General features: G+C 56.6%; 1 protein-coding gene across 1 annotated transcript in view; it reads right to left on the bottom strand.

The window, feature by feature from the left end:
* LOC105303517 (corticotropin-releasing factor receptor 1) overlaps positions 1-13,461 on the bottom strand; it is a 48,732-nt gene that overhangs the window by 2,536 nt on the left and 32,735 nt on the right. Inside the window, exons 4-19 of the mRNA XM_023521551.1 lie at positions 11,814-11,862; positions 11,452-11,497; positions 7,553-7,659; positions 6,849-6,969; positions 6,453-6,606; positions 6,108-6,168; positions 5,439-5,508; positions 5,003-5,109; positions 4,299-4,419; positions 3,898-4,051; positions 3,553-3,613; positions 1,331-1,403; positions 1,021-1,106; positions 710-845; positions 485-539; positions 247-387 (exon numbers count right to left, since the gene is read on the bottom strand). Coding sequence (XP_023377319.1) covers positions 247-387; positions 485-539; positions 710-845; positions 1,021-1,106; positions 1,331-1,403; positions 3,553-3,613; positions 3,898-4,051; positions 4,299-4,419; positions 5,003-5,109; positions 5,439-5,508; positions 6,108-6,168; positions 6,453-6,606; positions 6,849-6,969; positions 7,553-7,659; positions 11,452-11,497; positions 11,814-11,862 — 1,542 coding nt within the window. The remainder of the gene's footprint in view (positions 1-246; positions 388-484; positions 540-709; positions 846-1,020; positions 1,107-1,330; positions 1,404-3,552; positions 3,614-3,897; positions 4,052-4,298; positions 4,420-5,002; positions 5,110-5,438; positions 5,509-6,107; positions 6,169-6,452; positions 6,607-6,848; positions 6,970-7,552; positions 7,660-11,451; positions 11,498-11,813; positions 11,863-13,461) is intronic.

Below are 13,461 nucleotides of genomic sequence, written 5' to 3' on the forward strand. Positions count from 1 at the left end.
CACTCCCCCAGGGCTGCCATAAGCAGCTGCACAGGTGAGGTGCACAGGGGGCCACACAGGAGGTGGTGACATTCACATCTTCGACACTGCATATTTGTTGGGACAGTTTCCTCAAGTGTTCTGAGGAAGGGGTGCCTTTTTCTGATCCACACGAAGGTGCCAAATGGCCTTTGGCAGGAAGAACTCCTACCCTCAACCCACATGCAACCCCTGCCCTGGGGCTCAGCCCCTCCTGGTTTCCGATACCCCACTTCACAGACTCATTGATGAGACTGAAGTCCCGGCTCTTCCATGCCGACTGCTTATGAGAACAAAGGAGAGGGCTCGCCACCGTGGGAGCAGCATGGACAGGTGGCAAGGGGCTCCCAGCAGCGTCCCCATAGGGACCTGGGGGCAGGGAGGAGAGGGCCGGCATGTGGAGAGCAGGAGGAGGCTACAGACCTCCTCTGGTCCCAGCAGGCCTCCCGCCATCCTGAGCCCCAGCCCGGGGCCCTTACCTCGCTGTTGAGGAAACAGTAGAACACAGACACGAAGAAACCCTAGGGTGGAGGGGGAGGCGGATCAAAGGACTGGGGGTGTGTGGCCCCACCGCGCCTTCAGGCCGCCCCCTTTCTGCCCCAGCCTCCTGCCCCACCAGGCCTCTGCCTGGGAGACGCCCACCTGAGGGGGTGTGGGGGTGGCCAGGCCGAGTGAGGGGCGGGTGCCGTACCTGGAAGGACTCCAGGAAGGAGTTGAAGTAGATGAAGACGACCCGGGAGACCTCGTCCTCCCCGGGGTTCACGAAGAACAGCATGTACGTGATGCCCAGCAGCGGGAGCAGCACCAGCGTGGCCTTCACAGCCTTCCTGGGGTGGAGGGGCAGGTGGGGAGACCCAGAGTCACAGCCCACCCCAGAGGGTACTGGAGTGTGGGGGGGTGGCAGCTCCCAGAAATGTCAGACTGGGAGGTGGAGCTGGGGCTTTGGGAGGGACTGCCAGGCCTGGAGGGGGACCCAAGGGTGGGGGAGGCAGGACCGGCTACCTGTACTGAATGGTCTCAGATGTAGTGGACGCCCGAAGTTTGGTCATGAGGATGCGAACGATGTTGAAGAGGAAGATGAAATTGATCTGCAATGTGAGCACACAGTGGGACGGTGTGGGCGGACAGGTTGGGGACTCAGCATCTCAGGTCTGGTCTTGGTCCTCCCTGCTGCTCTCCCTCCGGCTTCATTGACACGTTCCTGGCCCTGCACCCCCACCTCTAGGCAGAGGGATTCTCCGGGGCCACAGTAAGCACTGATTGTCCCTCCCCACTGTGCCCCTCTCTCCTTTCCCCCTGCCCAGGTTCTTACCAGCAGGACCAAGATCATGGGGCCCTGGTAGATGTAGTCGGTGTACACCCCAGGCCTTTTGCCAAACCAGCACCTAGAAGGCCACAGAGGGGAGGAAGAGGCGGGGTCATCTTCGCCTACTCCGGTGGCATGGGGGAGGGGCAGTGCTTGGCCGGAAGCCAGTCTCTAGGTGCCTCAATTCCAACCCTGGCAGAAGGCCAAGCCCCTTGATCCCACCACAGTGCCTCAGGTGCCCCATCTGCAGAAAGCACAGCGTCCTCTATTATGAGATGTAAAGCTGAAAGCTGGCGGGGGTGGCGGGGAGGACATCGTGAAAAAGACCACTGAGTGGAACAGGCGTGAGCTCAGCACACCACTGCTTCCCTCGGTTCCCACGGTGGCTCTGGCACATGCCCACTGGTGGTACCTTGCCCTGTCTCTGTCATGAAGTGAGCACCCAATGGCTAGCAATCTCCGAATCTGTTCAGTTGTAGCCTGAACAACCTCGAGGCAGAGATTTCATAGGTTCCACCTGTCGCAGGAGGCAGACTTGCTTTGCATTTTCCTGAGTTCCCTCCAGCAAGCTCTAGGGAGGTCCGAGGAGTGGGCAGGGACGGGCACACAGGAAGTCCTACGTCCTTGTGCAGAGAGGATGTGCGGGCATGCATACCCGCAGTGTCTAGGTCTCGTGATGCTTCCATAAACCAGAACTGAGATTTTTATGTGAAACTTCTTGACTTTTTAAAGACTGGCAACAAATTTAAGTTTTTAAAAAACACTGTGCAGACCAAATGTGAGCTGTCTGAGGCCCACTCCAGTCCTTGGTCTTGGGTCTCAAGTTCGATTCCATGTCTCACACCTGGCTCCCTTCTGCTGCAGTGTCAGCATCTTGCCACAAGGTGGGGCTCCAGAGTCATACAGAGGGACTTCTCCCGCTCAGGCACCCTTTTCCCTCCGGGATGTATACAGACACATACACACTGGGCAGCTTTGGGAAACCTGTTCTTTCTCTCCTCCCCTGTTCTCACACCCACGCCTGCATACCTGGAGGCCCAGGCACCATCGCCCAGGGTTTACGATGCTCTTGCTCTGGGACCCAGGCCCCCAGTTGTGTCTGTCAGCTGGCTCCCCCTCCTAGCCCAGGTCCCCACCTCACCAGCTGTGCAAATGTAGAGAGAGCCAGCTAGCCAGAGTCAGAAAGGATCTTGCCCTCATAATATGAACATAATTTTTCAGGCTCTTTGCCCAGCCCAGTGAGGTGGTAGTGGGCACCTTCCTCTCTATGATAGTGGGGAGGAATCGTCACTGTGATGGAGGCCGCCTGGAACCCTGGTCAGACCGGTGTTCCTGAGAACGCTTTGGCAGAGAAGACCCTGGCAGTCCCCTGTGTGTGTCCTCTTTTCTGCCCCTCTCTCTCAGTGGTTCTCAATCTCAGGTGCATGGTAAAATCACGTGGGCGGTTAAAAAAAATATCCCAGTGCCCAGGTCACACACTCCAGACCAACGACATCGAAACCATCAAACATTACATGGCTTATGGAGGTCAAGCCTGAGCATCAGTCCCCGTCCCGGCCCACTCTCCAGACCTCCCTAGAGCTTGCTGGGGGACTCCGATGTTCTCCAAGGCTAAGAACCACTGCAGCAGACGTCTAGGTTTCAAAGGCAGCTGGGAACACCTGAGTCCATTTAATAAGGCACCTCAGGACTTCAGAGCTGGAAGGAGTCTCTGAGATTGTCTGGAACAATTTCTATTAAGTCCATGGAATCTTTTGAATCTTAAAAGTAATAGAAAACATTTATATAGCATTTACTATGTGCCAGACACTATCCTAAATGCTTACTATCCTAAATACTCACCCACAACCACTCTCTGATAGAGAGACTATTATTAGGATGCCCGTTCGTAGTTGAGTAAACCGAGGCACACTGCAGTAATGGGCCCAAGGTTGTATAGCTATTCAATGACAGAGCCATGATTCAGAACCTGGGCAGCCTGGTAACCCTCACGGGGCTCTGCCTGTTGTGAGAGCCGCCTCTCCAGCCCCTTCTCAGGCAGAGCGCTGCGACCTTGGATTAGCTGAGCCGCCCGCACTCTCCCTTTGTAGATGAAGAAACTGTGTCCCTAACAGCGAAGGTGATGTGGCAGAAGGTGCTTGGGGAGTGTCAGGCACAGCTGGGCTTGAAAGCCTGGACCTCGGGGTTCAAGAGGCCCTGAGGGCAGTGAGGGGAAGGAGGCGACTTACTTCTCGTTGTCGTAGTACAGTTTCCCGATGGCCCAGGCCACGATGATGGGGAAAGGCACACCTGGGGGAGAGACTGGCTGTCACAGAGCCCATCAATGGGGTCTGGGGGGTGCAGGGCCTGGAGGACCCCAGTGCAGCCCAGAACCTAGAGGCAGGCAGGGGTTCCCAGGGGAGAGCTCGGACCCACTCGTCCAATGTGCTTCCTTCAAGATACTCCCACCGCCTCCTGTAGGCGCAGAGGGCTGTGGTGTGCACCCCGCCACCCTAACCCGGCCCTGCAGCCGGCTGGCCTGAGTCGGGGTGAGGAGGGGGCAGCCAGGCTGGCGGGGGGACTGGCCCACTCACCCCAGCCAATGCAGATGAACATCCACTTGCGCAGCCGGTCGGTGGAGTAGGTGAGCACGATGGCCGTGTGCAGGTAGCACCCCTCCCCGAACATCCAGAAGAAGTTGGTCACGTGGAAGTAGTTGTAGGCAGCTGTCACCAACCTGCACCAGCCCTGCCGCCCCACCCCCACCAGAGATGACGGTGAGGCAGGGGACAGGGTTAGGGTGGCAGCAGCATCCTACCTTGGGCCAGGGGCCTCCTCTCGGCAGAACAGGGCACACCCCCCCCCACCCCCCGCCCCAAGATGTGCTCCTGTTCTATGCGCCCTGAGGCCTGGCCCCGGCCCCGGCCCCTTCTCCACCAGGGCAGTCCCACCTGGACCCCTCCTTTGACCCCAGGCCTGCCCCTCCAGGACACACCACATTGCTCTGGTGGACTTCAGGGCTCATGGTGAACTGGACCACGAACCACGTGGCATTGCGCAGGATGAAGGCTGAGATGAGGTTCCAGTGGATGATGTTTCTCAGGCACCGGATGCTTCTGGGAGCAGCAAGGGAGGGTGGATGAGGGAGCAAGGAGAGTGAGGATGACAGACAGGTCACCAGCATCACTCCAGCCCAGGTGTATGGTGGGGAAACTGAGGCTCAGCATGGGGCTGACTGGCTAAGTCACTCTGAGAAGGTGGCAGCAGAGGCCCTCCTGATGCCCCGAGGGTTCTATCCTACCTATGGCCCATCCAGACCTAAGTTCCAGGCAGAGCCTGCCACAGCCAGTGCTTCAGGACCAGAGGCTGCCTGCTTACTGGGACCAGGGGCTGCCTCTTCTCCCGTGGGCACCCTTCCCCTCCCCGTAGATCCGGGTTGAGGGTCAGAAAACATAAAAAGCCTTCAGCAGGACACCTCCCAACTAGCTTTCAGCTCTGATGCTTTGGCTATTCCCCCTCCCTCCCAGCAGTTTCTAGGCAGGGGGACAGAAGTGACCCTGCCAGAGGTTCCAAGAGACCTGGACTCTGTATCTGTCTCTTCCTCCCGCTGAGGTGAGCAGGGAGGCCTCCCTTCCCGGCAGCCCCTGCATCTGACTTCTGTGTCCTGTTCAAAACCTGGAAGTGCTGGGGCCTTCTCACCTGAGCCGCAGAAAAAGGACAAAGGCCACCAGGAGGGCCACCAGGGAGACGCAATGGCCCAGGTAGTTGATGATGACAGCGACATGGTAGTGCACCTTGCTCTTCTTCTGAGGCCGGAGAAAGGGGTAGAGGTGAGGCTCCCACACAACCGCACCCCTGCATCTATTCGGACCTGTGAGGACAGCCCCCGTGGGTGGCCAGGACAGAGTGGGCAATACTAACAACAGTTACTCCCTGAGCCCCTACTGTGTGTCGCACACTGCCCGGGAGCAGCACGGTGTGATCTGAGACGGTGTTTCCCTGTCTGTCCCTTAATCTTATGCTCTGTGCTGTTGGACAAATACCAGTTAACTGCACTCTCCACATCACACAGCGCTCCCTCTTCGGCGTGCACAAACGCGTGTGCAAGGCTTGCAGGTGTGCTTTCATGACACACGTCTGCAAACCCTAGAGCTTGCTGGGGGACTCCGATGTTCTCCAAGGCTAAGAACCACTGCAGCAGACGTCTAGGTTTCAAAGGCAGCTGGGAACACCTGAGTCCATTTAATAAGGCACCTCAGGACTTCAGAGCTGGAAGGAGTCTCTGAGATTGTCTGGAACAATTTCTATTAAGTCCATGGAATCTTTTGAATCTTAAAAGTAATAGAAAACATTTATATAGCATTTACTATGTGCCAGACACTATCCTAAATGCTTACTATCCTAAATACTCACCCACAACCACTCTCTGATAGAGAGACTATTATTAGGATGCCCGTTCGTAGTTGAGTAAACCGAGGCACACTGCAGTAATGGGCCCAAGGTTGTATAGCTATTCAATGACAGAGCCATGATTCAGAACCTGGGCAGCCTGGTAACCCTCACGGGGCTCTGCCTGTTGTGAGAGCCGCCTGTCCAGCCCCTCCTCAGGCAGAGCGGTGCGAGAGAGCCTTGGATTAGTCGAGCCGCCCGCATCCTCCCTTTGTAGATGAAGAAACTGTGTCCCTAACAGCGAAGGTGATGTGGCAGAAGGTGCTTGGGGAGTGTCAGGCACAGCTGGGCTTGAAAGCCTGGACCTCGGGGTTCAAGGGGCCCTGAGGGCAGTGAGGGGAAGGAGGCGACTTACTTCTCGTTGTCGTAGTACAGTTTCCCAATGGCCCAGGCCACGATGATGGGGAAAGGCACACCTAGGGGAGAGACTGGCTGTCACAGAGCCCATCAATGGGGTCTGGGGGGTGCAGGGCCTGGAGGACCCCAGTGCAGCCCAGAACCTAGAGGCAGGCAGGGGTTCCCAGGGGAGAGCTCGGACCCACTCGTCCAATGTGCTTCCTTCAAGATACTCCCACCGCTTCCTGTAGGCGCAGAGGGCTGTGGTTTGCACCCTGCCACCTTAACCCGGCCCTGCAGCCGGCTGGCCTGAGTCGGGGTGAGGAGGGGGCAGCCAGGCTGGCAGGGGAACTGGCCCACTCACCCCAGCCAATGCAGATGAACATCCACTTGCGCAGCCGGTCGGTGGAGTAGGTGAGCACGATGGCCGTGTGCAGGTAGCACCCCTCCCCGAACATCCAGAAGAAGTTGGTCACGTGGAAGTAGTTGTAGGCAGCTGTCACCAACCTGCACCAGCCCTGCCGCCCCACCCCCACCAGAGATGACGGTGAGGCAGGGGACAGGGTTAGGGTGGCAGCAGCATCCTACCTTGGGCCAGGGGCCTCCTCTCGGCAGAACAGGGTACACACACCCCCCACCCCCCGCCCCAAGATGTGCTCCTGTTCTATGCGCCCTGAGGCCTGGCCCCGGCCCCTCCTCCACCAGGGCAGTCCCACCTGGACCCCTCCTTTGACCCCAGGCCTGCCCCTCCAGGACACACCACATTGCTCTGGTGGACTTCAGGGCTCATGGTGAACTGGACCACGAACCACGTGGCATTGCGCAGGATGAAGGCTGAGATGAGGTTCCAGTGGATGATGTTTCTCAGGCACCGGATGCTTCTGGGAGCAGCAAGGGAGGGTGGATGAGGGAGCAAGGAGAGTGAGGATGACAGACAGGTCACCAGCATCACTCCAGCCCAGGTGTATGGTGGGGAAACTGAGGCTCAGCATGGGGCTGACTGGCTAAGTCACACTGAGAAGGCGGCAGCAGAGGCCCTCCTGATGCCCCGAGGGTTCTATCCTACCTATGGCCCATCCAGACCTAAGTCCCAGGCAGAGCCTGCCACAGCCAGTGCTTCAGGACCAGAGGCTGCCTGCTTACTGGGACCAGGGGCTGCCTCTTCTCCCGTGGGCACCCTTCCCCTCCCCGTAGATCCGGGTTGAGGGTCAGAAAACATAAAAAGCCTTCAGCAGGACACCTCCCAACTAGCTTTCAGCTCTGATGCTTTGGCTATTCCCCCTCCCTCCCAGCAGTTACTAGGCAGGAGGACAGAAGTGACCCTGCCAGAGGTTCCAAGAGACCTGGACTCTGTATCTGTCTCTTCCTCCCGCTGAGGTGAGCAGGGAGGCCTCCCTTCCCGGCAGCCCCTGCATCTGACTTCTGTGTCCTGCTCAAAACCTGGAAGTGCTGGGGCCTTCTCACCTGAGCCGCAGAAAAAGGACAAAGGCCACCAGGAGGGCCACCAGGGAGACGCAATGGCCCAGGTAGTTGATGATGACAGCGACATGGTAGTGCACCTTGCTCTTCTTCTGAGGCCGGAGAAAGGGGTAGAGGTGAGGCTCCCACACAACCGCACCCCTGCATCTATTCGGACCTGTGAGGACAGCCCCCGTGGGTGGCCAGGACAGAGTGGGCAATACTAACAACAGTTACTCCCTGAGCCCCTACTGTGTGTCGCACACTGCCCGGGAGCAGCACGGTGTGATCTGAGACGGTGTTTCCCTGTCTGTCCCTTAATCTTATGCTCTGTGCTGTTGGACAAATACCAGTTAACTGCACTCTCCACATCACACAGCGCTCCCTCTTCGGCGTGCACAAACGCGTGTGCAAGGCTCACAGGTGTGCTTTCATGACACACGTCTGCAAACCCCCCGGCCTGGCGGTTACAGACACCGACCCTCCAAGACTTCTTTTCTCCACCCATCCCTGGGTGAAGCCGTCCTCTCGAGCACCCTAAATTCCACCTCTGCAGTTGAAGCCCGCCCGCCCGTCAGCGAGGTGGGGACAGTTGCTGTGGATTAGCACCCACAGAATCATTAGAAATAATTAATAATAATAATAATAATAATAATAATAATAATAAAACCTCTCAGACTTTATAACTCGCTTCACAGGTCCTATGCCTGGCCCATGGGGTCTGCTTGAAGTGATCCTGTCCCAGGACTTATAGGAAAGTCCCCAACGTTATTACTTAACGTTATTACATTTCATAGGCTGATGGTCCAAAGGGGTCAAGTCTAGCCCTACCCATCTTCCCGATGAGGATCCTGAGACCCAAACTCGCCCACCCACGGGACGTGCCTCTGCAGTAGGATATCTAGCAGGCACCCGAGCCAAGCTCTCCCCTGGGCTCTCCTCAGCCCCCGCCACACTGCTTCTGAAGGGGTGTCCTCACTGCAGAACCTCTGAGGTCCAGAGGCCCAGGAAGATCTGCTCTAGGGGCTGGTTTTCTTGGCAGAGGCTTTCAAGAACATGACAGGAAATCGCATTAGCAGTCAGGCTTGATGGGGTTGAGACTCAGTGAGGTGTGATGGAGGAGGAGAGAGAGAGAGAGAGAGACAGAGACAGAGAGAGAGGAAGGAGGGGCACACAGATTGGGAGGGTCTTTGAGCCCTTGGCCACAGGTGCCAAATCTGGAGACTCCATGCATACATCCAGCCTGTCTGGAGCTGGTACTTAATTACCTTTTATTAAATTTTCCACAAATCCATGCTGCGAAGGCTCCAGGTAATAACAACGTCTGGGAGCCCAGGAATGGTGCGATGCCCCAGTTTTGGTCACAGGTGGACCAGGTGAGCCAGTGTGCAGGGAGCCCCTTCACCAGCGCCAGCCATCAGCTGCCCCTGCCCTGGCCCCCACAGCAGGCTGTGTCTAGGTGGCTTGGTGTGCAGTGGGATGAGTCATTTATTAAACACCTACTGTATGCTGGGCACTACGCCAGGTGCTTTACAGATGTCACTGCTTTTCTTTTTCACAAATGCCTTCTGAGACTTACTTTCCTTCTCTCCCTGTTTTTCCAGCTGAAGAGGCTGCATAATCAGCCCCAAACACCCAGCCAGCAGGCGGAATCCATTTCTGCTTGGTCATAAAAACCCTTCTTTCCCTGTCCCCATGGTGTATTTCTTGGGGGACAAGCAGGGACTGAAAACAGAGGCATTCTCTCCGTCCTGAGCTTCTGTAGGGAGGATGAAAGCTCACAAGGGGTTTTCTCCACCGAGGCTGAAAGGGGAAAATTGGACCAGATCATCTGGGGGCTGCCCCTGGGTGACCCCTCAGGCTGGAGGCCCAGGCTGAGACCCAGCCCTGTCTCTCAGCTGCCACATTAGCCTTATGCCATCTGAGAAAGAGTATGCCAGCTGGGGTGGGGGGGTGGTTCCAGTGCAGAGAGAGACCTAGAAGGCTGTGCACAGACAGCAGCGTCAGCCCAAGAGATGACCAGTGTCACCAGGAAAGACTGCCAACCACATTCAAGAGATGACCAGAGACACACTTTGAGATGGTGAGCAACACCCTGAGAGACGGTCGATGACACCCAGAGAGAACAGCACCATCCTAAGGGACACCCAGTGACACTCCAAGAGACCTTCATGACACCCCGAGAGAGGGTCAGTGATCTCCTGAGTGAAAGCCTCCATTAGCTACAGAAGGAGCTGGGGTGCCTGAATGGACACAGTCAATCCCTGGGGACCTGACCAGCACTCTGTCCGTCTAGTTTGGAGACCTAAGACTGGCAGGTACCCTGAGGAAGGTAGCACAGTGTGGCACTGGGCAAAGGCCACTCCAATGTACCCTTAATGACCAAAATCCGATAAGTAGTGACCAACCAATTATAACCAGATTCTCTGCAAGACTCACCTTGTCCCAAATGGCAGGACTGTCAGACTTTCTGTCCTGATGTCTTTTCGGGATGGCGCAATGAGTTCTCCCTGCCTGGTCCCCACTGTCCCTGCCAAGTCCCCCAGCCTTGGACACCCCCTCTGAGGCTCTTCCTTTCCACCTGGGTTTCCCGAGCTTCTCCCTCACCCCGCCCCCAGCTCCTACAAGCAACGTCAGCATCGCCTAGGAGATTGCAGAAATCTTAAGAAACGCAGAATCTTAAGCCCCGCCCTGGGCCCTTTGAGTCAGGAATCTTCATTTGAGCTAGAAGTCCAGATGAGCCCTAAGCTTTTCAGAGGGCTCTGATCCAGCCAATCCGAATGCGAACAGTGAACCCGGTGCCATAATCCTATGCCCCCGGAGTCCCTGGCTCTTGATGCTCAGCAGAATGTGGGGGAGGGGAGCAGACTGTGTGCAAGTGTCCTGAGAGGTGGGGGAGAGTCTGGGGCAGTGGGGGCGTCACTGCAGTGGAGGGAAACAGTGTGTGTGTGTGTGTGTGGGGGGGTGCTGATATGGGGGTTGGGGGCCAGTGCAGGGTGGTCCTGGAGCATCAGTGCCATGCCAGAGGGCTGGGCCATGCACGAGCCAAGCTCCCCAACTGGGGAGCTTGTCCTCTGGTGGTGATGGCTGTGGGCAGGTGTCCTGCCCAGCCTGGCCTCTGGGCACCCTCTCAAGTCCCATTTCCCAGGCAGCCATTCTACCAGTCTATTATCTGTGCTGCCCCAGGCGCTGGTGCTTAATTAGGGCTCAGCCAGGGCCCAGAGCTGAGAAACAAACCACTTGCTCGGTTCATGAGAGACTCTCCTCTTCCGCTTCATGGTAGCTCCGGGAGGAAATGGGGAGTCCTATGAGTGGGGAGGGGCCTGGAAGGGCTAGGGGGCTGGCAGAGGGGGTGGCGTTTTCACTAATTAAATTAACTGACTACCCAAAGTGCTAGGCAACGGGGCTGGCAGGAGCTGCCTGGGAAAGAGGTGAGTGGCAAAGCCAGGTAGGGGTGTAAACTGCGCTGCGGTGTGAACTACGTTGTGTGGGTGGCAGCCCCAACTAGTCAGTAACCAGAGGAAGGGGTACCCATGTTACCTGTGATCTCCTCATCAATGATCCTCCCACCTTCTAGGCATACACTGCAACCTCCCTTGACCTCAGGTGAGGTGACAGGCAGAGGGGTGGCAGATGAAAGAGCGCCCTCCACAGGCCAAGACATAGGCAGATACCACCCTCCCTCTACCAGGAGGTACGGACTGTATTACTCTGGGCCCTTTTGCAGACAGAAAGGAAGCTGGGACTTAGTGAGGCTAAGTTATCTGCCCAGAGTCACATGGCACATGTGTTGGAACCAGAATCCAAACCCCAAGCCATCTGCCTCCAAAGCCCATGCAGTTCCCGCTATACTGGTAAAGAGAGGACTGATGAAAAGCCGATGCTCCCGCCCCGCCCTAACTCACTAGTGGAGAGAGGGAGAAGCCCCTGCTCTGGCAGATGGGGTAGGACCTGTGGGGTAGGCAGAAGGGAAGGCTGAGAGCAGCCAGCCTCTGCCCTTGAATCTTTTAAGGGTGTTGGAGGGTGGGGAGAGGGGCTGCTGAGTGTCCCCCATCAGCCAACTAGATGGAAGGTACTTAAATTAGAGCAGGAGACATCTGGGTGAACCATGAGCTTCCCCTGACATTCCGGAGGCTCCGGCACAGGGAGGGGGTCTGGGAGCAGCTGGTAGCCCCAGCTTTGCTGATGTCCAAGAAGGAGACAGACATTTGCTTCTCTGGGGTCAGGGGGAGTTTTCTGTCCTAAGGTAGGACGCTGGCGACCTGACCTCCAGCTGCGGATACATCCAGTTGGAGACACGTCGTCCGTCTCTGGCTCTGCAGACCCAGCAGGATGGTCAGAGCACAATGTGGGTGCGATGGGGGGCTGCAGACTTCTTGCCTTAGCCTTGCTGTCCCCATACTACTCCTTTCTGGGTGTCACCCATGGTCTTAAGAGTCTCCGACAGCACGGACCTGCCTTCCTGAGCACGAGTCCCATTGCCGGTCTTCCCACTGCTCTCCTGTGCACTGGGTAAGGAGTCCCCACTCCGCGGATTGCTTTGCTGGCCCACTCCACCCCCACCCAAGTCCATCTTTTCGGGCCCAACTATGTTTTCTGATCTGGAACCCTTCCTCCCTCCTTTAATCCAGAGGGATACCCTCTTCCCCAACCCCAAGACTCCCCACATTGGCTCATGTGTGAGGGCTTAGCAAGCTGGGGGCTATCTTTGCTTAGGTCAGGTCACTGGGGAGCCACACTCACCCACCGCAGCCCGGGGTGGACATGGCCTGGCCTGTGATCTGAGATGCCAGGAAGCCTCCCGCCCTGCCTCCCAAGTAACTCACCCTGCCAAAGCAGCACCATCGAAGAGCGATCATTCTTTTAGGCTAAGCTTTGCCCTATCTTTGCAGCTTCTGGGAGAGGACAGCAGAGCCCCAATGGCTCAGTGATGTGAGGCCAGGCAGCCTGGGGGAGGGGCTACCCAAAGCACTGAGGGCTGGGTGGGCCGCTAGGTGCGGAAAGTTGTCCTCCCACCAACAACCTTACTTCACACCAAGTACTTGGCAATGGGCAAAGGAGAGCGGGGACTCAAAGCCTCAGGTTCCTGGCTCTGACTCACTCTGGCCGTGTAACCGTGAGTGAGTCCCACCCACTTTCTGGGCCTCAGTCTTCCTGTGGTGAGGTGGGTTGTACTAGATCAGAGTTTCTCACTTTTTCCCCCGTCAGAAGTTCTCCCCGCATCCGCCTCCGGCAGGGGGCAGGTTCCCAGGTCCTCCCTGGAGAGTTTAATTCACTGGTTGTTGGGTGCAGCCCTGGGACATGTATTTGAACAAGTACATGGTCCCTTCCAATTTAGATCTTTTAGGCACTGGAATTCTCCAAACTGCCTAGACCAGCCCCTCTCTATTCCACACCACAGAAGCCTGGAGCCCTCAGACAGCTTGGACATCCTCCTGTCTGCCCGTGGCTTTCTGCTCACCGGTTCTTCCAGCTCCATGACCCCAACCTTCCTCAGCACCCATTGAAGGGGTACAGGGGAGAGGACAAGGGGGACAGAGAAGCAGCACCAGAAAGATAGCTCTACCCATGCATCTGTCAAATGTCACCCTTCAAGGATTATTCATTGTGGCACTGCTGGTAATCACCAAAGACAGAGAATAAAGACGGTAAATAAATTATGGTGCATCGGCACGACAGGATATTATGTAAATGTAAAAAAAATGAAGCTGTTCTTTATGTGCTGATATGGAACAATAGCCAAGATGGATAATTATGTGAAAAAGACAAGGTGTTGAACAGAGTGTAAAATATGCAACGTTTGGGCAAAGACAGAAAAGGATGTGTGTACGTAATGACTTGCATATGCAGAGAACAGCTCTGGAAGAACACTTAAGAAAGTGGCAAAATGGCCGTCTCTGGGGAGGGAATTCAGC

The sequence above is a fragment of the Pteropus vampyrus genome, unplaced genomic scaffold, assembly GCF_000151845.1.
Source record: "Pteropus vampyrus isolate Shadow unplaced genomic scaffold, Pvam_2.0 Scaffold306, whole genome shotgun sequence".
Classification (NCBI taxonomy): domain Eukaryota; kingdom Metazoa; phylum Chordata; class Mammalia; order Chiroptera; family Pteropodidae; genus Pteropus; species Pteropus vampyrus.